Genomic DNA, 19,301 nt, shown 5'->3' on the forward strand with positions numbered 1-19,301 from the left:
CGCATTGGCTACGGTCCATGACTCTCCTAGACCCATTGGCTCGCACGTCTGTCTGTCAAATCCTTCTAAGCCCGCCCACCTCGCCCGTGTCCCCTCCCCCTTTCCTTACGCTCACCAATCACGAGTGGACTAGCGGGCTTATTTGCGCACGCTGCGGGCCGCGGCGGACGGTTTAGGGGGTCGGCTCGAGGAGGGCCGCGCTGTCTGCGGGCTCGGGCCGGCCGCCTGCGAAGAGGCCCCCCGCGGGTGGGGGCGCGGGGCAGGGAGGTCACGGCCAGCGCGCGCTCGGGAGGTTGGGGGGTGGGACTTGCGTTCGCGGCGGGGCGGGGCCGGGGGCCGCTGGGTCAGGCTGGAGCACGTCTGCGGGCAGCGCGGGGCTCCTTCCCGACCCGCGGCGGGGGCCCTGGGTGAAGTCTAGCGCGCCTCGCCCGGGCAGGGTCCTAGGTCACGCCCTTCGGCTGCGAAGGCTGTGATGTTCTAGAACCTTTGTGGCCCGCCCCGCAGGTTACTTTCGGGCGTCCGAGGCCATCCGTGAGTTCAGGCCCGCCCCCCCCCCGCCCAGACGGGGCGACCGGGGCCCCGCGGAGAAGTGACTGCGGTTGTCACGGGACGGCAAGGGCCGAGGAGCGTGGGCGGCTGGGGCGCACGCGGGAAGATGAGGTGTCCCTGCAGGAGACCTCTTCCCACGGCCCCCGAGAATGGCGGGGGAGCGGCGGCGCGGCCCGGGGAGGAGCGAGGGGCGGACACGGACACCCGTGGACGAGAAGACGGGTGAAGGCCGCTCCTTGTGGAGAAGAGCGTGTCAGGGCGCAGCGGCGGCCACAGCACCTTGCCTCCACAGTCGGAAGCCCAAGGGTGACTTCCCTCAGAATATTTTTATAGGGATATGTAAACATGACATCTTTTAAAAATAACTGAAAAAGTGATGCACCAAACTACCGTATGGCCCAGCAGTTCCACTCCTAGGTATATAATGAAGAGCACTGAAACAAGCGCGCATGCAAATGATGCCCAAATGTTCAAGGCAGCACTATTCTAAATGACAAGAGGCAGAAAGAACCCAAGTGAGCATCTGTGGGTGAAGGAACAAACAGAAGGTGTCTGCAAAGGAATATTTCTCATCCATGAAAAGGAACCAAGTGCTGACACAAACCACAGAATGGATGAAGTGGGAAAACTTAAGCTCAGTGAGATCAGACATGGAAGGACAGGTGTGTGATTCCACTTCTGCCTAGCGTCTGGGGTAGGCACATCTGTAGGCAGGAAGTAGGCTAGGCTACCAGGGGCTGGGGGAGGGGGAGCGCGGGAGTAGGGAGTGGCTCCTGGGGGTATGAGGTTGCTTTCCGGATGGAAAATGTTCTAAAGCTGATGGTGGTGGTTGTGCCCCTCTCTAAAGTTACTAAAAATCATTGACTTGTGCACTTGAGTTGGGTGAATTCTATGACATGTAAAATGTGCCTCCGTAAAGCTGCTAAAAAATCAATAATAAAATGAAAGAGAAATCAGTTGTTGAAGTGCAGCTGTGGCCTGTCGGTGCTGGGGAGAAGCTACGCAGGTCTCCCCACACATGGGGGGGGGGAAGAAACGAACCCCTAGCCACAAGGCCATTTCTGGGTGGCCACCCCCCCCCACCTCATCTGGCAGTCCGTGATCCCCAGCTGCCAAGGGAGAGGCCATCTTCATCCGTCCCAGAGAATTGGTCAAGAACACCTGCAGGGCTTATTTCAGCCTTGCTGCCCCTCCTTGGCCGGAACCTATGGCCACCCTGGCCTCGGTCCTCACCCGGAGTTCCCTGGGAAGCCTGTGCTGCTGACTGTCGTCATTCTGTCTGTTCGGAGCCTTCCAGGACTCCGTCTGGCCCAGTGCTTGGCCTGTTCTGAGTTCTCCTGCCCTTCCATCCCACGGCCGGGACCTCCACGGCTCCCTTCCCCTGGCCTCTGGGTGGCATGTGGACCCACAGGGGCTGCCGGTGAGGGTCAGTGCAAGGCAGTGGGGTCTGGGAGGGAGGGAGGAAGGAAGGAAGAGGGAAGGGAAAGAGATGGAGAGGCAGAGGAGGGTCTTCCCTGGAGCCCACAAGGCTCGCAGCAGAGCCGGGGTGCCCACAGAGCTGCACGCAGTTCTCTGGAGACTTGGAGGGCCCACCTTATGCTGGGACAGGTCTGGGCCTCCAGTGAAGGGACAGGACACTGCCCACCCTGAGGGCCTCAGGCTAGGAGCAAAGCACCTGTGGAGATAGGAACTTGCAGAGGACAAGCCTGGGCCATGCCCCTGCCTCAACGGCCTCGGGCCATACCCCCAGCCCTGTCCCATAGGGGCTTCAGTTACTTAGGACCCCGGCCCGCAGACCTCCCCTTACTGCTCACCAATTACTTATCACCTAGGGGGCTCTGGGCGGGCACAGCCTGGACTGTGGTGGACAAGGCACCCGCCTCCAAAGCACAGAAGCCTGAGCTGGCAGAGACTAGGCCCCGAACAGCCAAAGACAGTGGTTGCAATGCTCCCCACCCTGCAGGACCCACTGTCAGCTCCCATCCCAGGCCCCACCAAGACCACGACGGGAGGGGAGAGCTGGCACACTCCAAACATGTGGCTTTATTTTCACTGCAGGGAGAGGCTGGTTGAAGCGCTTCGCTTCTGGGCAGCGGAGCGGCTGGGACGCTGCCTCCATCCTGCCTGAGGATGACACCATGGGTGCGCTCGGCCTGCTTCCTCCTGAAAATTGTCGTGCATGCACCTGCACCCGCACCCAGGTCTGGCTGATCCCATCAGAGGGTACCCCACCCCCCAGAGATGCTGCAGCATCTCTGCCTGGGAAGGCCCGGAGCTGCCACGGAGGGAAGGTGGGAAGGTCAGGCCAGGTGGCTCCATGGGGCATTGTAGGATAGGGTGGCCAGGCATGCTAGGGGTTCACCTTCCACCAAAGCAGCTCTGGCCACCCCCAGAAGACTGACTGTGAGCCAGGGGACATCCATGGGGCTATCAGTGGTGCTTCTGCCAAGCAGTGTCCTCAGGAGACTTCTTGGGCACCCCATGCACATCGGACCAAGGGGACCCCAGGAAGGCATCCTACTTTGGGCCAGTATGTGGAGGCAGAGCCAGGCAGCTGGGGAGTGAGGAGGGCTTCCTCTCCAGGCCCCAGTGAAAGGGCACAGCAATCTGCAGGACCCTGAGGCTGTGCAGGCCCCACGTGGGACAGGTGGGACAGTGCTCTGGCCGTGGGATGGAGCCCAGCTGGGCCACTTAAGGATGTTCCCGGTGGGGTGGTGCTCACAGTGGGGAATGCTCCCGATTGGGGGTACTGCTGGTGGAGAGGTGCTCCCGGTGGGGAATACTCCCGATTGGGGATGCTCCTGGTGGGGAGGTGCTCCCGGTGGAGAATACTCCCGATTGGGGATGCTCCTGGTGGGGAGGTGCTCCCAGGCAGGCTCGGGGCTGATAAATCTCGGGTTAACAGCCTGGAGACAACAGGAGCAGGAGACAGGTCCAAGGCAAACAGACAGTGCCCATGGCAGGCCCAGGCCAGCTGCCCTGTGCCCCCTACTCCCCCACCCCCACATCAGCATTGGGAGGACAGCGAGTCAGATGGGGCCTGAGGATAGGGCAGGGAAATGGGAGATGAGAGACGGGGGACAGGAGCCAGGCTGCCTCCCACCCCACCCCCAGGCATCAGCCCCAGCCAGGATGCAAGGGCAGAGCGACAGTGGCCCTCGGTCAGCAGTAGTGCTGGCAGTGGCGGCCAGGGTCCCTCAGTCCTGCTTGTCCCTCTTCTGCCTCCAGGGGTAGATAAGCTCCCCAAAGAACAGCTTCCGGCACAACGAGCCCCAGGAGTGCTTGGGGTGGCAGCCGCAGCTGGGGAGGCGGTAGGTGTCCACCACGCGGCTGTATGACAGTGGGTTTATCTGTAAGAGCCAGGGGCAGCAGAAAGGTCAGTGGGGTCAGTTGAGGGGTCAGCTGGGGCCTCTGGCTGTGTGGCTGTGTCTGTAGAGAAGAGATCCCAGGCTGCCAAGGTCAGGAATTCCAGGAAGCATGCAGGGCAAGAGAGGTGAGGGGTCGAGACCAGGTGCACTCGGCCTGGTGGGTGGTTCCCCACTTCTGAGCCCATCTGCTCTGCCTGGGCTTGAGGAAGGCTGGAGGGGTGAAGTAGTTTGGGGCTGCTGGGAACAGGGGCTGCACCCTACAAGCCCTGCACCCTACAGGCCCTGTCACTCAGGCAGCCTAGGTACCCCAAAACGCACTATTTCCCAGGGGTGTCTGCCCTGTTAGGAGCTGGTACGGGCCTGTCCATGCCCTGAGAAATACTGGGGCCCTCCCTCCCCAGCACCTGAGTTTCCACGATGCCTGAGGCCTGTTGGCAAGGGCTGCTGGGGCGGGCACTAGCACCAGGTGGGAGAGTCGGGGCGAACCCTGCCTGCCTGGACCTGTCACTGGCTCTGCCCAGAGCCTGGCACAGCTCTCCTGCAGCTGCACAGGGCACCCAGGCTGGCAGTTCAGAGCCAGAAGCCCATGGCAGGAGGCCACAGGTGACCTACTGCATGAGCCCAGGGCCAGGGATGAGACACAGGGCCCTGAAGGGGTGCTTCTAGGACAGCAGTGTGACCTGCACCTTCCTCTGCTCCTCCAGGCCCCCAGCTCAGCTGTACCCCACCCTGGAACCTGCCCCCCCAGGTGCCACAGTCGTCACCTGCATCAGGAGGCAGAGGGGCTTGCCGGCCTCCTGCTCCAGGACTCGGAACTTCACACCAGCTGTAGGGACAGGGGCCATGAGGGACGAGGTGCAGCCCCAGAGCCTGTGTCTACACAGCACCACAGGACCCCTCAGGTATCCACTGTGATGGCGCAGGCCCCTGGCCCACAGGGTGGGCTTGGAGCTGCTGCCAGGTCACATGGTTGCCTCCTGACAAGGGCCCTGGTGGACGGAGGCCAAGGAGCGGGGCAGGTGGGGGTGGGGAGCCGGCCAGCCAGGCCAGGGAGGCACAGCATCTGGTGGTCTCTGCAGGGGGGCATGGGGTTCCGGACCGAGTTGGGGGGGGGGGGCACTGGCAGGGACAGCGACCCATGCACCTCTGACTTGGGGATTCCCAAGGGAGAAAGGTTCTTAAAAGGAGAAACAGAAGCCAAGTCTCAGTCAGCAAAGAGGCCTCGCATGGCCTCTGCAGGGGCTGAGGGCCCAGTAGGCACGCGCAGGCTTCCCAGGCCCAGGGACACCCAGAGCCCAAGCAGGCAGCACCCGCCGCTGCAGGGCTCCTGAGGGCACAGGTGCAGCTTTAGGGAAAGGATGTGGTACAAGGGCCTCCAGCTTGGGCCTCCGGACCCTGGGGCTACTCTTGGAACCTGAGTGCCAGGCAGTCCCACCCTCTGCTTCTCTGAGGCCTTCAGCCCAGCAGCCCCCACCCAGAAGACCCCTCCCAGGAGAACTCCACACGGGAACCGGGGCACAGGCCCTGGATCTCAGAGTCCTGGAAGAAGGCCTTGCTGCCCGCCTGTGTGCCCTGCTGGCCCCAGCACCTACCCGCGAGCCTGTAGGGCCGGCAAAGCCGGAGGCCGACCGAGTACAGGGGCAGCGAGTTGAGGAGACCCACGAGCAGGCGGATCAGACCCTGCACAGCCACCACCAGGAGCCGGAGCTGCGGCCGGGACAAGTGCTCAGGTAGGGTGGGCGGGGCTGGGGGGCAGTGACCAGGGACTGAGCCCGAAGAGAGCGTGGACCTGCCCGAAGGCCGGGTCACCCTAAACCTACAGCCTCAGAGCCGAGGTGGGGAGCAGCAGATGGGATGGGGCACGACCTGGCCACTGGGGAGCTGGCAGCGAACAGTCAGCCCCTCCCAGAAGGCCAGAGAAGACCATGAGTCCACCCCAGGGTGGGGACGAGGGGCTGCTGGCCCCCACGCCCCAGCCCTGTGCACTGACCTAACTGTCGTCCAGCGGGCCTGGGCCGCCCCACCCCCACTACATGAGACACCCCCCACCCCCACGACCACCTCCAGGATTACCCACCCACGGGCCACTCACCCTGCGCCCAGCTGCGTGTCTCTGCCCCAAGCAGGGCCTCCCCCTCCCCCCCCCCACACCGCCCGAGCCCACACCTGCCGCCCAGGGGCCCAGGGCACTCACCAGCGTGAAGACCAGGTAGTAGAGGGCCGTGGTGGGCAGCAGGAAGACCAGGATGGTGAACAGCAGGGTCCCAATGAACAGCTGCAGGGCCCCCCATCCTGTCAGCTCAGAGCCTCTGTGGCCCGTACCCTGCCCACCCTCACCCCAGGAGGGGCAGCAAGCGTCCCAACAACAAGACAGGGCTGGGGGGCCAGCAGGAGGCAGGGAAAAGGGAGATGCCTGCAGGGCAGCTCCAGACCGGGCCTGAGAACACAGATGACACTGCCTGGGGGCTTCCTGCCTTGGGGACCACTGCACCCTGCAGCCTCCCCCAGCCCAGGTGACACCTGGTCCAGGTCATAGGAGCAGGAGTCCACACGCTGGCGCAGGACGTTCCACTTCTTTCCCCGGAACAGGCGCCAGAGTGAGGACAGGCCATGAATCTTCAGGTGGTACAGCCTGCAGGGGGCACCGGATCGGCCAGGTGGGCAGGTAGCAGTGGGGGCTGCGTGGGGGCGGGCAGCGGTGGGAGCTGCGCGGGGGCGGCTGCGCACCTGGCACCGTAGACGTAGAAGCAGTAGATGTGAAAGGTGAGCAGGGCGATGATGTCAGACAGCAGGGACAGGGCGACCGTGAGGCCCAGGCAGGCCGAGAGGCCCACATGCCACAGGACCCGCTCGACGAAAGGGGACGTGAGGTGGATGTAGCCTGGCAGAGCAGCTCAGCTGAGGCTGCGCCCCTCCTGCCCTGCGGGGGCCCCAGCCCCTCCCAGGCGCCCACACTCACTGATCCACAGGTGAATGTGGTACAGGAAGAAGCGGCCCAGCACCTGGTCCAGCGCCCGGTTCATCTTGAGCCCGGCAGGGGCGCCCATCAACCACTGCAGCAGGCGCTGGAGCTCCTCGGCCACGCGCTGCGGGGACACGGGTGGGCGGGGGTTCATCGCGGGTGGCTGAGGAGACCCCGCACTCTGCCTGCTATGTGGAGTCCCCACAGCCGGGCGGGGAGGCCCAGGCTTCACAGCCCACGAGGGGAGGAGGCCCTTCTGTACAAATAGAGCGGATTTAATTTCTAGACGGCGGGAGCACGGCAGCAGAAAGAGGCTTTCGTGTTCACATTAAATATTTATGTTTCTTGCAATCTTGTGAGGGGGAGGAGGGCAGAGCCGTGAGCAGGGTACGGCGAGCCCGGCGAGGCAGCTGCAGGCCACTCCAGGGGGAGGTCAGCCTCTGCCCTGCCCGGCCCCAGGGGGGCTCAGACACCTGGCCCCACGCCTGCCCTTGTCCCCAGGTCCCAGCTCCTCAGCCAGGAGAAGCTGCCCCCTCGGCCCCCGCACGCTCCCACAAGCTGAGGAGGCAGGGAGTGGCGGCCCTAAGTGGGGCAAGCAAGGCTGGGCAAGAGGGGGAGGGAGGCCCTGCAAACGCCCAAGGATGCGGCCAAGACCCTCAGGAGCAGTGGCCAGGCTCCCCAAGAGGCGGGAGCGCAGAGGAGTGCGCAGGAGTCCGGGCCCGGCAGGGGGAGGCAGCCTCCAGACCAGCTCCTGCAGTCAGGGCAGGAGGGTGTACTCGAGCCCGACATGGCTCCTGGGGCTGCCAAGGGCTGGGGCCGGCAGGTGACAGTGGACCTCTTCAACTCACATCGGCCACAGGGACAAGGGTGTCGGCCAGCTGCCCGGTGCGGTCCTTCCTGTAGAGCCAGGACAGCAGCGCCAGGCCGAGCGCCACATCCAGCAGCACGGACACCAGCACATTGGCCTTCCTGCAGGGCCGGGCGCGGGCCGTGAGCGCAGGCAGCCGCGAAGGGCCAGCAAGGGGCTGCCTCCCAGGTCCCCACCCCCACCTCATCAGCTGGGCAGGGCTTCCAGCCTTCTGGGTGCTGAAGACGAGAGTGAGGTGCTCCAGCCGGTGCCCGACCTGTTCGCACGTGGACAGCTTGCTCTGGACGAAGGGCAGCGGCCAGAGCTTAAACACCCTATAGGGGACGGCAACAGCGCTGTCAGTGCCCCTCCCCACAAGCCCACAGAGGTACACCCCCAGACTCAGCCGGGCAGGAACAGGCCCCTGTGACCCCCAGCACCTTGGCCCCCTCTCAAGGCAGCAAGTCCCCGAGTACACCCCCCCCAGGCCGCCTGCCCCCAGCACCAGCATAGCAGCTAGCCGCCCCGGGGGCTTGGTGGGGGTCTCGGGAGGCCAGTAGACACCAGGCGCACTTCTCATAAGGCAAGGGAAGCCTCAAAACACTGCAGACACACAAATGTTGAGGGGAGGTGCTTCTGCAGCAAGGGTCAGGAAGGTGTGGCCTCACCTCTGCCGTGCTCCAACCCGCACCTTGTACCCAGAGCCCCTACTAGGGGTGGTGGGGGGAGGCCTGGGGGCGACCCAAAGGCAGAGCTGCCAGGGGCTGAGGCCTCCCCCGGGAAGCATAGCTTGGCACCGCTCTGAGAAGGAAAGCATGTCTGGCAGCCCCTCATCTGCATTCCCCAAGCCCAGAGGGAGGGGTGGCAGCTGTGCCGTGGCTGCTCACCCGGGAGGTACCCAAGGAGACATCCATTTGGGGCGGCCTTTCTCCTGGCGAGGGGCGCTGCAGCCCAGCCCTCAGCTCCTCGGTTAATTCACCAGAACACCCCAGGCAGTGCCCCCTCTGCCGTGAGCATCAGGGGGCAGTGGTGCGAGGTGAGTGTGGGGGGCCTACGGAGGGCAACGAGGGCCCAGGCCTAGGGCGACAGAGCAGCAGCCTGACCTGTGGTCGCCTCCTTCCCCTTGAGGGTCCTGAGCCGACTGAACCCCCCCAGACCCCCACTGGTGGGCCCAATGCAGCTGCCACCGCTGCCCATGCATGAGAACCCACCCCCGCCCAAGCGTGCAGTGCAGGTACCCACCGGCAGGCACTGACGGCAGAGACCAGCGACAGCAGGCAGGTGAGTAGCAGGCAGATGGGCCCCGCAGCCTGCTTGGCCAGCTCCACCAGCAGACTGGCTTCCACGCCCTCCGACTGCCAGTGGCTCAGGCGCACCGGCCCCCCATCGAACCTGTCACTGCGAAACAGCGCCTGGCTGCGAGCCACTGTGTCAAACACGGCCGCCAGGCCCCCCGCACTGCCCAAGGCGTCCCCGGCCTCGTGGCCGGGCTGGGCTGCGGGCAGGTGCAGCTGGGACAGCAGCACCTTGCGCTGGTCGTAGAAGACGACCATGACCTGGTCCTCGCTGGGCGCGCCGGGTGCCTGCCGGTGGACAGCTTTACAGCTCCAGCACCTGCTGCCCTTCTCGCGGCACAGCTGCAGCCAGGGCTCGTGGGGGAAGATGGCACCCAGGCCTTCCAGGAGGCGGCCCAGGCCCTCCTCGGGCTCCAGCCGGCGGTGGCTCCAGGTGCCCAGCACAGCCACAGCCACCCGGCTGGCCCGCTGCACCTGTGCCAGGAGCTCCTTGACCTGCGCGGGGATGAAGGGGAAATGCACCACCGCCAGCACCACGGCGCTGCCCTGCTCCGGGACCCACCGTCCGACCAGCAGGCCGCTGTCCGCCGAGGCGCAGCACGTGGGAAAGAAAGCCTTGAGCACCATGCCGGGCACCCTGCAAGAGAGTAGGCAGAGGCTCGGCCTGGGGAGGCCCCAGGACCACGGCAAGCCATGGCCGGCTGGTCTCAAGCACATGGTGGGAGCCTGGCCGGCCTGGGCTGAGGGTGGCAGCCCGCTTCCCATTTCCAAGGCGGGGCCACGTTACGGCACTGGCTCCGGAGCCCTTGACAAGAGCTTTGAGGCTGAGCACGAGAATTTTTGTTTTTAATTTTAAGGAGCCTGATTAGAGGTTTTTACGCACAGCACCCGAAAAAATGACAACCTCGTTCGCAACTAAAGGAAGGCGCATGGAAACCGCAACAACCGTGGAGGGTTTCCTAAGCCAGCAGGAGTACGGAGGCATGGGGAGAGCAGTGCTGGCAGCAGAGGCAGGCTGACCCGCACACCTGCCGGTGGCCCTGGGCACTGGTGTGGCCATATCAGGTGGCCGGGGCCGAGCCTGGCCCCAAGCAAGTCCCTGTCCGGTCACCCCCGGAAGATCCCAAGGCCGAGTCTTGGTCTCTCCACAGGGAAGACACCTGCCTGTCCACAGCACTCACAGAGCAGGTCCGGCTCCCACCGGGCTTCTGCCTCGGCTCAGACCCTCTATTTCCCGGGAGCCCCGATGGCCACCACGTGCACGGCCTCAACCTGTGAGCACATCTAGACCTGGGGGCAGGAAGCCCATGTGTCCTGAGATAGGAAGACACTGTCCCACGCCTTCCGCAAAAGGGTTCCACTCTTCAGGTGAGGGACTCATGGCTTCTTGGCTGCTCTCTACCTCAACGTGGCTTTTCAGCAGTAACAAGACCCAAGTAGCTGTGATTTCTGAATTCTGAAGGACCTGAGCCTTTTCTTCCCGACTGGTAAGCTCATGGGACCATGGGTGCTGGAAATGCCCCCAGCAAGCACTGGTGGGCTTCCGCTGCTAAGACCTGCCCCCAGACAGAGCCTGATTTGACAGGAGGAACTCGCCCCCGCTGGTGACCAGGGCCTTGGGGCTGGCTGTCCAGGGCCAGCACCCATCCGTGCCTGGGCCATACACCTTCTCAAGCACTTACTACCTGCACCCTGCCTGCACAAAGGGCAGAGCAGCCACCCTGGGCATCAGAGCCAACACCTGGGAGGGGGGCCCAGACCTACAAACTAACCAGGTCTCCAAGCCCCTGCGCTCACAGGTCCCATGACAAGGGACAGCCATGCTGGTGGGGTGAGAGGACACTGAGGAAGTGCAGAGAGCTCTCCCTCACCTTCATGGCGGTGCTGAGGGTCGGTAGGTACACAAACTGCCTGGCTCACACTGCACAGCTGCTCCACGCCAGCAGCCTCTCACTGCTGTGGGTTCCAACCAAAAGGGGTACCTCTAGGTGGGCCCGCAGAGGGCTCCCAAATGCCCTAGCCCCCTGCCTCCTGGGGCCAGGTGGGTGCCATGGGAACCACCCGCCAGAACACACCAGCTCTGGCGACAACACCCCACCCCACCTGGGGAAGCTAGGAGCTAGCGAAAAGTACACTGGCTGTGGTCTGAAAAGAAACCCAGGTGCCTGACAGTAAGCCCCTGCTCTGGGGGAGGTGGTCGCCAGGTGCTCTGCCCTGTGAAAGTCCACCGACTGGAGCACACGTGATCTGTGCTCTTTCTTTGGCTAAATTACGCTTCATTTAGAAAGTATTCCTTAAAAATAAAAATCTTCACATGTAAGGAAAGAAGAGTTTTAGAAGGTAGAAATTGACCTGCTCTTTGGGACAGCGAAAGGGAACTCTCAACAAATCACAGCACGAGGAGGGCGCACTCACTCACCGGGCTGCAGGGCCAGAAGGCCAAAAAAAGGCGAGGGAGTAGAGGGGATGGGACAGGAGGAAGGGGGTGCAGCGACTGGGGGACGAGAGCCCCCCCCATGCTGTGACCAGGAAACAAGGACCCCCCCACGGAGCACGCGATAGAGCGTGCCTGGGAAAGCGCGCCCTGCGTGGCCTGCAGCCACCGGCGTCCCTCTGAAGCAGGAGCTGGGTTTCCCTGTCCTCCTGGGCATGAACAGATTCCAGGAAAAGCCCACTGGGGGCCGGCCGGGAGCACCTCCTCCGTGAAGCCCCCTGTGCTCTGCTCCTCAAGGGCTCTCAAGAGCTCGTTTCCACGCGTGTTGTAGGTGTTGAAGGGCACGGCGCCTCCAAGCCCCGCACCCTCCCTGGCTGCAGCGCGGACCTGGTCCTGGCCAAGTGCCCGATCCCGAGCAGACGCGCTTCCGCAGGGCCACCGGCGGGGGTCCCCGCAGGGAAGTGGGGGGCGAGCCGGAAGACACGGAGGGGTCGACGGGGGGCGGGGCCTGGGGGTCGCGGGGGACGTGGGGGTCCACGGGGAGTGGGGCCAAGGGATTCGAGGGGGCGGGGCTTGGAGGATCGCGGGGGCGGAGACGGGGGTGGGAAGCGGCGAGGCGGGGCCTGGGGGGTCGCGGGGGACGTGGGGGTCCAGAGGGAGTGGGGCCAGGGGGCGGCGGGGGCGGGGGGGGGCGGCCAGGCGGGGTTCGGCGGGGCCCTCCGAGGCGGGCGTCCCTCGGTCCCGGGCCTGCCCAGGCCCTGCGGGCCCCGAGAGGCGGCCCGTGTCGCCCGCCCCCACCCTGCTCACCGGCTGCTCGGCGGGGCCCCCTCGGGCGGCGGGGTCGGGACCGGGTCGCGGCCCGCGTCGGGCGGAGCCGGGGGGGTGACGGCGCTCGCGGCCCCCAGCCCCGCCGCGGCCGCGCCGCGGGACCCGAGCCCCATTTCCGCCGGCTCCGGCGTTGCCGCGCGACGGTCCCTTCGCGAAAGGCGCCCGGGCTGCCCCGCGGCCGGCTCCTGCGTTCCGGCGCGCCGCGTTCCCACACGCCGCGGCTCCCGCGGGCAGCGCCCTCGGGCTTTCGGGGGCCGCGCGGGCTTTGGGGGCTCGGGGGACCCAGCGGGCCTAGCGTCGGGGCTCCCTGACCCCATTTGCCCCAAGCGATCCAGGTGACAGAAGCCCCGGGCCCCGGGGTCCCAGGCGACCCCAGCGCCCCCCACCCACCCGCAGGCCGGCCCAGCTGCTCTCCTAGAGGTCCGGGCCGCCCCCAAGCCCATCGCCCTGTCGGGTTGTGGCCACAGCCGCCCAAGCCGGCACAGCCCCAGCCTTTATTGAGCTCCTACTGCATGCCCCGCCTGCTCTGGGTCATCGGACCCAGGGCTGGGACGTGTCGGGGGATCCTGGCGGGGCTTCACGGCCAAAACCACCGATCCCGGCCCTGGCCCTGGCCATGGGCATGAGCCCCTTCCCGTCAGCCCCCCGCCGGGTCAGGCAGGCGCCCCCTCCCCTGACAGAGCCCCTGAAGCCTCTGGCACGACCCTGGGCTCCCACCCTCTGTGAAAGCAACAGCAGCCTGTGGTCCCAGGCTCTCTGGAAGCCCCCACCCCAGCCCCAAGCCCCGAGCGTTTGGGCCCCTTGTCCAAGGGAAAGGAAGGTGCAGGCGGCCTGGGAGAGCGGGAGGGGGTTGGCCTGTGGCTGGAAGAGGCCCTGAAGCTCCAACCCCATCGTGGGCCCCCGGGGCCCCCGTTTTACCTCCACTGCTCCCAGAAAAGCTGCTGCAGGCCCCGTGCTGTTGTTGGCTTTGGCACCAGGGACTAGGGCCAGCCCTGCCCACCGCACCCTCCCTGCTGCCTCCCTCTGATTAGGACGTGGAGTTGCTGCCTGGGAGCTGGCAGCGGGCCCTGCTGTACCCAGGAACTCGAGGCACAGCTCATGCACGGATGGGGATGTCCTGGGGTCAGGATGAATGGGCCCCACGGCCCCCCAGCTGCCCAGTGGGCACAGGATTCACCCCCAGCCGGGGCTGCTGGGAGCAAGCAGCGGCCGGGCCAGTGCAGCATAGCTGCAGGCCCTGTGGGGCGGCCAGCCATGCGGGGCCCAGGACATGGGAGCGGCCAGAGGAGCGGGCGGGGCCCAGGACAAGGCGGGCGAGGAGGCTGTGGCATCTACTCAGTGCCCTTCAGGGCCGTGTCCTCCTGCCTCACAGACAAGGAAACTGAGGCACAAGGAGCACCTGAGGGGTGTCTGTGAGGACCACGGGCACTGAGGACAACCCTGGAGGGGGCAAGGGGCACAGATGAGCCCTGTTCCTCAAGCTCCTCTGTCCAGAGGCCCCTTTCCCCCTCTGGCAAGTACAGCGGCTCTCCTGCGGGTCTTGCCCAGGCCTCTGGTTCTGCCTGACACGGGGGAGCCCCAATGCAGACAGGCCCCTCCCTGGGGACAGGCTCCTCAGCCCTGTTCCTGTGCGCCAGGCTGCAGCCTCTGTGTTGGGAACTAGTGCTGGGGAGGGGGAGCACCCAGGGCCAGGGAGGGGGGAGCATCCGGGGAAGGGGGAGCACCCAAGAGTCGGTGAGGAGGAGCATCCAGGGACTGGTGGGGGGAGCACCCAGGGGCCGGGGAGAGGGAGCACCCACGGTTGGGGAGAGGGAGCATCCAGGTTCCCCACTGGGCCTCGGGCTGAGTGGGTACTCTCCCCTGGGTGTGACCACTGAGGAATCTGCAGATGTAAGTTGAGTCCGGTGCGCAGAGCCCCCGATGAGGCCTGCCCAGGCACTGCCTTCCGCCTTCTCCCTGTGGACCTTGCTCGGCTGCCCCCGATACCCACCTCGGTCTTGTTTAGGGGCTTAAGGAGCCCAGGCAGGACCTTGGGAAGGGGCTGTGTGCCCTCACGCACGCCCCCCAGCAGTGTCCAGCTTGCATCTGTGGAGACCCCCCAGGGCCCCCTGAATGGTGGGATTCTGGGGGCAGCAGGCACCTGGGGTCCATGGAGGGTGGGTTTGCCTCCGACTTGGGTCCTGGGGATTTCTCCAGCCCTGGCGCCTTGGCTGCGGCCCTCAGCACCCTCAGGCAGCGCCTGTGGCCCCACCACGCCCTGGGCTCCCGGCGGCAGTCAACGCCCCCCACCCCTGTCCTACGTGGACTGGCCGCGGCCTGGCCAGCCCTGCTCAGCTTGGGAGCTGGGGGCTGTGTCCCCGCGAGGGGGGTCCTGGGGTGCTCCCCTGCACCCCCATGGGAAAGGCTGCACTGGGCAGGGGAGCAGTGAGCCATGACGGCTGCCGATGCCTATCGCAGCTGCAGGGCCGCCCGGGGGGGCCACGCTCGGCCAGAAGCCTGGGGAGGAGTGGCATCTGGCCGCAGGGGATGGTTACCCCTTCGCTGGGGCTCTGGGTCACCTGCCGGGGTGGGGGGGTCCATGCCTCTCCTCCCCTGACCTCCGCCCCCAGGTCTGGGCCCCACAGGGAGGCGCAGCAGGGGGTCTGTGGACACCCCTGCCCTGCCTGAGCCCCAGGCCGGCCACATCCTCGGGTGCCCGGGGAGACGCCGGGGAGACGCCGCACAGTGAAAGAAGGAGCCAGGGGTAGGCGGGTGGTTTCTATTTGAACGTCCACAGCTGTGATCAATAAATAGCAGCCCCCCGGGGCGGGGCCGCATGCAGGGGGTGGCCGGGGGGTCAGCAGGGCGATGCTGGGTGCTGGGCTCAGACCTCAGCACCCAGGGGTTCTGTAGGCCGGGTGCGGCCTCGGGGGTCCCAGCCAACCCCCTCGGGGACCTGGAGGGGGGACCCTGGGGACAGGATGCAGAAAGGGGCCCCCGGGGGCTGGACGCTGGAGTCTGCCTCACACTTGGTGGTGTGGCCGGTGCCGGGCTCGGGGTCCCCGGGGAGCAGCGCGCCAGGAGGCTCGGGCTGGCCTTGGTGCCGCATGGGTCCCGCGGGTCCCTGGGTGGGCACCCGCTTCATGGAGAGGTCGAGTGGTGTGTCCGGAGGCCGCACGGCCTGCTCCAGCGCCTGGTGGATGGCGAGCAGCTCCCGACGGATCTGGCCCAGCTGCCCCAGGCGCCGCTCCACCTGTGCGCAGCCACCCAGCGCCCGCAGCAGCTCCTCGCTCACGCGGCCCACCGCGCTCCCTGGGCTGGCCGGCTCCTCGTCCTCGGGCCACAGCATCCTGGCCGCGCCGCTCGGCCGGCTGGGGCACGGGGCAGGGGGGGCGGTCATGGGTGGCCCTGACCCCAGGGCTCCTCCTCTGGAGGCCCAGGGACGCGAGACACCGGTCGCCCCCACACTCCGTTCCCTCTGCAGCCTGGTGCCCCCCACCCACAGGCAGTCCCTGGCACCAGGGTCCCTGCACCCACCTGCTGTGGGACCCCCACTCAGCCGCGTTGCTGGGGGCCTTGGGGAGCTCCAGCCTGCTTCCCAGGGCCGGCTCCTTCTTCAGGGGGCCCTCGGCGGCCTGCTCCAGATCCCCGCCCTGTCCTAGGTCCCCGGGGCTGCCGCAGGCCCAGGGACCCCCCAGCCCAGCCATGGGCCCTGCCAGCAGCCCCGCACCCAGAGATCCGGGGGTCCCCTTGGGGACCATGGGGGGCTGGGCGAGGGCAGCCCTCCCTGCTGGCAGCCCCGGGCTATGCTCCAAGAACAACGGGTAGTAGAGGCGGGGGGCGGGGGCCAGGCGCTGGGGGGGCTGTGGGGCTGGGGGCAGGAAGGGCAGGTGGGCCGCGGCGGCCAGTGAGGGCGCCAGGCAGGAGAGGAGCCCGGGACCGAGAGGGCCGCCGACGCCCAGCAGGGACAGGTGGAGGCTCCGGGGCTCGGGGGGCTCGCCTAGGGTGGGGGGTGGGTAACAGGGGCCGGCGCCCCCCGTGGCCACACCCCCTGGGCCCCTGCTGGGCCCCGGCTTCCATGGCTCCCTCTGGGTGGTCCTGGCTGCGGGTGGCAGCGTCCCCGGGGCACCCTGGGGCTTGGTCTTGGGGTCCTCGGTGCAGCAGTGCAGGGAAAGGACACTGGACGCCGTGAGACCAGGTGAGGCGGGGGCGCTGGGGCGGCGGGTGGGGGCGTCGAGCAGCAGCGACCGCGAGTCCTTGCAGAGGCTGTACTTCATGTGGTTGTACAGGTGCGACTTCTCCAGGCAGGTGAAGGGGCACTGGAAGCACTTGTAGTTGTAGGGCTTGCCCCACGGCCGCGGGATGTAGTGCGGCTTCTTGGGCCTCCTGGCCCGGGCCCCGGGGCCCGCGCGGGACATCGCGGCGGTGGGCACCTGTGGGCACCGAGACCCTCAGGTGAGGAGGGCCATCCCAAGCACGGGGCGTGAGCAGTGTCTCGAGCCCCCGACAAGACTGTCACTTACCCAGAACTGCAAGCTTGGCACCTTGGGAGCCTCTCCCACCCACCTGGGCCCCTGCCGGCGCCCCGCGCCCTCCATACCCATGGGTGTGAGCACACACGCATGCCCCGGATGTGGGTGGGCACTGGGGTCTCACAGGCTCAGCCTCCCGGCCCGGCGGGGGCGGCCGTGGCGCGCGGCCACCTGCTCTGCGCAGCTCCATCTGGGCGGCTCCGGGCAGGTCGCGGCTGCCGGGGACACGCTCGGCCAGGGCTCTCCCCAGGCCCGGACGCTCGGCGCCATCTGGGCCGCCACCTGGGCCACCCGCCCGCCCCGTGCCCACGGCCCTGCGGGGCCTCGCTGCATGCCCATGTGCACACGTGTGTGTGTGTGTGCGAGTGTGTGCATGCGCACCCGGCACGGGGGCAGGGACACACACAGACCCCTCCCCACTCAGCCCAAACCCAGGGCTCTTGTGGGGACAGACCCACAGCTGAGGACAGACAATCACATGCAGCCACAACCCTCACGGATGCGACAGACCCACAGACACACCCACCCCACTCTGTCACAGAGCCCCCCCATGGCGGGCGGGGGTCCGGGAGGGGATGGGGCACCCCGAGGATGGCCGCACCCCCACCTGGACTTGGTGTGGACTTTGGAGGCGGCCTCTGCCCCGCACCCCCAGGATGGGGGGTGACAAATGGGAGCGGGCTCGGTGGCAGGGGCGGCTGTGCCGGACCAGCCATTGCCGGCTGGAGCCACCAGCTATGCCACGCTGGGTAGACGCGGGGGGACCTGCCGCTGTCCCTTCCAAGCGGCTGCTAACTCCACAGGGACCAAGAGGACCTGGGGCCGCCCAGTGTGCTCGCCCTGTGCCAACCCACAGCCTGCAACCCTGACCTTTCCCCACGAACCCACCGGGTCCGGTGCCGGCGGGGGGACCTCCAGGCGGCCTGAGGTCCTGGGGGGCCGGGCAGACCCCTCCACGGAGGGGCGGGGGGGCGGATCGGGCCGCGCGGCGGCGTTTCCTCCTGGCTGGGTGGGGCTGCGGGACCCCCGCTCCCTCCTCGCCCGCAGGGCCGCGGTGCCGCGCCGGTGGTCCGGGTGCGCGAGCCCCAGGCCGGGACGGGGCCGGCCCTCCGCGCCCTCCGCGCCCTCCGCGCCCCTCACGCCCTTCGCGCCCGCGGCCCCCGCCCCGCCCCGCCCCGCGGTCCCCCTACTTGGGCCGCCGCGCCCGCTTCACCTGCGCGGTCCGGGAAACAGAGACGGCGGCGCACGCACTTCCCAACCCTTCCGCGCCCCCGGCGCCGCCGCGACCCCCGACCCCGAAGACCGCGGGGGAAACTGAGACCCGGCGCGGCAGCGGGGCTCGTGGGACGTGCAGTCCCTCTCGCGGCGCGACTCGCGAAGCCTCGGCCGCTGGCTGCGCCCCCCGACGCCGGCTTGCGCCCCCCGAAGTTGGCGGCAGGAGCGGCTGCGCGTGCGCGGGTGCCGGGCTGGGGGTGGGAGCTGCACCCCCCCGCGCCCCAGGCTCTCGACCCCCCCGCGTCCCCCCCCCGCCCCCCGCACTCACCGCCTCCCGCACTCACTGCCTCCCGCGCCCGGTCCCCGCCGGCTCCAGGTGGCGGCCCCGGCCGAGACGGCGCAGGTGTGCGGCCAAGCGAGGGGCCGTGTCCCCGCCCCCGCTTGCCCCGCCCCGCCCCCCCGCCCGCGGGCTGCACACAGGCGGCCGCGTCCCCCGGGCCCCGCGCGCCGGGATGGGTGTCGCTCCGGCCCCGCCAGCCGCGAGGAGCCGCCTCCGAGCCAGGGCCTGGGGCTGAGCCCGGGGACAGAGGGCGGCCACAGGGACGGAACCCAAAGCGGAGCCAGCGCGATCCAGCTGGGCCCGGAGCACCCGGGGCGGGGCGGGGGCGGCCACCAGCGGCCTCAGGCTCTGCCCCTCCCGGGGCCCCGCAGCCGGCCACCACGTGCTGCCCCGCTGCCCACAGCTCCCCACCGAGGTCCCCCAGATCACCCCACCTGCTCCTCCCAGGGCCCCTTAAGAGAGTGAGAGAGTCGGGAGGGGCTCAGTGCGCTGGACACACCATGCGCAGCTCTGCAGCCCCCTCCTCACCCCCGCGGCAGCCCCGTGCCTGGAGCTGCCCTGTCCCCGCCTGGGCCGTCTCCGGAAGGTGAGAGGGGTCACTGACCCAGAGGGGCTGAGTTCCCCGGGGGAAGGACTCAGAGCTCCCAGCAGGGGCAAGTGCCCGCCCCCCCACCCCGGCGGTCCCCCTGTAGGCCATCCTCTTGGTCCTTGGGTACCCACTCCTTGGGCTCCCTGTAGGCACTGACTGAGGGGCAGGGGCTCAGTGCCACACCTGGGTGACACCCTCCACCCCAGCCTCTGTGTCAAGCCTGCACAGTGGGTGCCAGCCATGCCCCCCGCCCCCAGCCCACAGCAGAGGATGCAGCAGCTCCAGACCTGCTGCGCAGGGGCCTTCCAGTCCCCAGGAGGCCGGGAGGGACAGGGCGGGGCCCTGGGGCCACCTCATGCAGAC

General features: G+C 67.7%; 2 protein-coding genes across 4 annotated transcripts; both read right to left on the bottom strand.

Moving 5' to 3' along the window:
- Window positions 1–2,572: 2,572 nt before the first annotated feature.
- Window positions 2,573–13,310, bottom strand: PIGQ (phosphatidylinositol glycan anchor biosynthesis class Q). 3 transcript variants are annotated; one of them, XR_013168146.1, is made up of 12 exons: window positions 13,202–13,310; window positions 8,969–9,658; window positions 7,930–8,061; window positions 7,728–7,848; window positions 6,877–7,003; window positions 6,645–6,798; window positions 6,438–6,549; window positions 6,112–6,192; window positions 5,510–5,624; window positions 4,682–4,743; window positions 3,272–3,899; window positions 2,573–2,712 (listed from the first exon to the last, which is right to left on the bottom strand). XR_013168146.1 is itself a non-coding variant. In XM_077142314.1 (11 exons), the coding sequence occupies exons 2-11, from the start codon at window positions 9,646–9,648 to the stop codon at window positions 3,747–3,749; spliced, it is 1,737 nt and encodes a 578-aa protein (XP_076998429.1). In that variant the 5' UTR covers window positions 9,649–9,658; window positions 13,202–13,310; the 3' UTR covers window positions 2,573–3,746. The 3 variants fall into 3 exon arrangements, 2 of the variants coding, with proteins under 2 accessions (XP_076998429.1, XP_076998430.1); XM_077142314.1 differs by having other exon boundaries at window positions 2,573–3,899; XM_077142315.1 differs by lacking the exon at window positions 13,202–13,310 and adding an exon at window positions 12,263–12,307 and having other exon boundaries at window positions 2,573–3,899.
- A 1,836-nt stretch (window positions 13,311–15,146) lies between these two features.
- PRR35 (proline rich 35) lies at window positions 15,147–16,866 on the bottom strand. Its single transcript, XM_077140331.1, has 3 exons — window positions 16,786–16,866; window positions 15,800–16,695; window positions 15,147–15,633 (listed from the first exon to the last, which is right to left on the bottom strand). Exons 1-3 carry the CDS (start codon window positions 16,864–16,866, stop codon window positions 15,147–15,149), a joined length of 1,464 nt encoding a protein of 487 aa, XP_076996446.1.
- Between the last annotated feature and the right edge of the window lie 2,435 nt (window positions 16,867–19,301).

This window comes from Tamandua tetradactyla, chromosome 23 (assembly GCF_023851605.1).
Source record: "Tamandua tetradactyla isolate mTamTet1 chromosome 23, mTamTet1.pri, whole genome shotgun sequence".
Lineage (NCBI taxonomy): Eukaryota > Metazoa > Chordata > Mammalia > Pilosa > Myrmecophagidae > Tamandua > Tamandua tetradactyla.

Bases quoted from the DNA above. Each gene is read 5' to 3' on its own strand.
- PIGQ (XM_077142314.1), bottom strand. From the start codon at position 9,648: ATGGTGCTCAAGGCTTTCTTTCCCACGTGCTGCGCCTCGGCGGACAGC. The intron at 7,849-7,929 runs GTGGGGGTGGGG...CCGGCCCTGCAG, and splicing joins AGCCCTGCCCAGCTGATGAG to GAAGGCCAATGTGCTGGTGT. The intron at 7,004-7,727 runs GTGAGTTGAAGA...GTGTCCCCGCAG, and splicing joins CCCTTGTCCCTGTGGCCGAT to CGCGTGGCCGAGGAGCTCCA.
- PRR35 (XM_077140331.1), bottom strand. From the start codon at position 16,866: ATGGGTATGGAGGGCGCGGGGCGCCGGCAGGGGCCCAGGTGGGTGGGA. The intron at 16,696-16,785 runs GTAAGTGACAGT...CGGTGCCCACAG, and splicing joins TGCCAAGCTTGCAGTTCTGG to GTGCCCACCGCCGCGATGTC. The intron at 15,634-15,799 runs GTGGGTGCAGGG...CCCGTGCCCCAG, and splicing joins GAGTGGGGGTCCCACAGCAG to CCGGCCGAGCGGCGCGGCCA.